Consider the following 2,113-nt stretch of genomic DNA (forward strand, 5'->3'; position numbering starts at 1 on the left):
ACTGACAATAATTAGTTATACTAGTGATAGTAGCCAACATTTATTAGGCACTTATACGTGTAAGACACTGTATTCAGTGACTTCCATGAATGATCTCATTTAATAAATGTCTAAAGCAGCATCCCTCAAGCACCGTTAACTTCAACCTACAGTCAGCAATACATCCATTTTCTTTGTGGCTTGGTATGTATCCACTATGCATAAAATTTTTAGGAAACAATATTTCCTCTGACTTCATAATTTTTTAAAATTATATTCTGTTTTTTTTTTTAAAGTCTGGTCAAGAGCTGCTACAGTTGCAGGTAAAAGGGACTGACTATAACGAGGCACAAGGGAAGTTTTAGGGGGTGATAGAAATGGTCCAAATCTCAATTGTGGTGATGTACAGTAGCGTACGTTTGTCCCAGCTCACAAAACTATACACCTAAAAAGAATGAATTTTATGGCATGTAAATATATCTCAATAAACTTCAATAAAACAGAATAAGATCCACACAAGTGATTTCACAGTCCATGGTTTGCTCGTGTGGGTCATGACCCACAGTTTGAAAAACACCGGACGGGGAATTCCCCAGTGGTCCAGTGGTTAGGGCTCTGCACTTTCACTGCCGAGGACTCAGGTTCAATCCCTTAGTTAGGGAACTAAGATCCTACAAGCTGGGCAGCACAGCCAAAAAAATTAAAATAAATATTTTAAAAGATTAAAAAAAAACACTGGAGGAAAGGAAGGAAGGGGAGATGAATGAATGAGGGAAGGAAAGGGAAGGAGAGAAGGAGGCTGAATTAGTCCTCAATATTTAAAGTAGGGACATTACCCTTGAGATCTGCATTTTCTGCTCTTGAGAAGTCGAAAGCTCTGGCCCTGGAGGGAACCAAATTTGAGAACCTGGATATGCCCACCTTTGCTGGGGTCTGGCACCCCTTCTCGGCTAGCCCAGAGCTGGGCACTCAGAGGCCACTTGCCCTGTGATGACACAGTTTGGTTTGCGGTGTGACATAGAGGAAATGGAAGGTGCAGGGGAGACAGAACCCCAGAGTCTTTGTGGGGGGGGGGCAGGACACCACCTAGTGACCACATCAGAGTGGGGGAAGGAGTGACAATGGGAAACTGAGAAAGGAAAGGGAACTGAAAGGCAGAAAACCTGGGTGAGAGTCACTGCAGGGACTGCCCGGGCATGTCCCGTGCCAGGTGCCCGGGGCTTTCTCATAGCCCTGGTTCCCCCACCAGACTCGTGGCGAGTGTGGTCAGATGTGCACGCTTCTGGAGTGTCCCATCAGTGGGCCAGTTAGCAGGAACCTGTCACAGGTGTGACTTTGTGACTGTCTGTTGATGGGGGGAGTTTATGTCTGACTTGATCTGTGTCTGTGACGGTCAATTTCTGACCATTTTAATGTGTCAGCTGTGAGCTGGGGTGGGTGTGTTTGTGTGTGTCTCTGTAGGAGTTTCATCGAGATCAAGCTGTGTGTCCAGGTGTCCCTGTGACAGGTGTTGTGTGTGTATGTGTTCAGCTGAGCCTATCAGGAAGTTTCTATTTCCTGAGAAGCTCTCAGACTGTGTGTGTGTTGTGGGTACCTGCTCAGTGGGCATGCTTGTGAACCTGATAGGTTTGTGGGTCTAGGTGTGCTCAGCATTGTGGGTGTTTGTGCAACTGTGTGTGTCCCTGACATTGTAGTATGTGCGTCCCAGTGACCCTGTTAGCAAGTCAGATTATGTATTTGTGTCTAGATGTGTGAGTGCTCCGTCAGTGTGTGCGTTTGTGCGTCCACGCCTCTGTCCAGGGTGTGCATTTGTGTGTCTGCAAGTCGGCTTGTCCCCGAGGCCCTGTCAGCACGTGACTTTGTGTACCCTGGAGCGCCAGACGGTCAGTCTCCGAACACGTCTCTGGGTGTGTGTGTCTCTGGGTCCCAGTCAGTGTGTCAGTGTGTGTGTCCGGCTGTCCCGCTGTCTGAGCGGCCGATCAGCGCGCCTCCGCGCCCCGGGCCAGGCCCTGCCCCGCCCCCGGCTGCAGGGAAACCCCCCGCGCCGAGGTTGGGGGCGCGGCGCGCGCCAGCAAGTCCCGACTTGTCCGCGGCTGGCGGGCGGGGCAGTGGCGTCACGCGGGGGCGGGGCGTG

The 2,113-nt window shown here is 50.1% G+C and overlaps 1 protein-coding gene across 1 annotated transcript in view; it reads left to right on the plus strand.

Moving 5' to 3' along the window:
• Positions 1–1,188: 1,188 nt before the first annotated feature.
• The window catches only part of BBC3 (BCL2 binding component 3), an 8,587-nt gene continuing 7,662 nt past the window's right edge, over positions 1,189–2,113 (plus strand). Inside the window, 1 exon segment of the mRNA XM_024768815.1 lies at positions 1,189–1,306. Within this exon segment, the coding sequence (XP_024624583.1) occupies positions 1,250–1,306 (57 nt within the window). The 5' untranslated portion in view covers positions 1,189–1,249.

Source organism: Neophocaena asiaeorientalis, unplaced genomic scaffold (assembly GCF_003031525.2).
Source record: "Neophocaena asiaeorientalis asiaeorientalis breed wild unplaced genomic scaffold, Neophocaena_asiaeorientalis_V1.1 scaffold629, whole genome shotgun sequence".
Taxonomy (NCBI): Eukaryota; Metazoa; Chordata; class Mammalia; order Artiodactyla; family Phocoenidae; genus Neophocaena; species Neophocaena asiaeorientalis.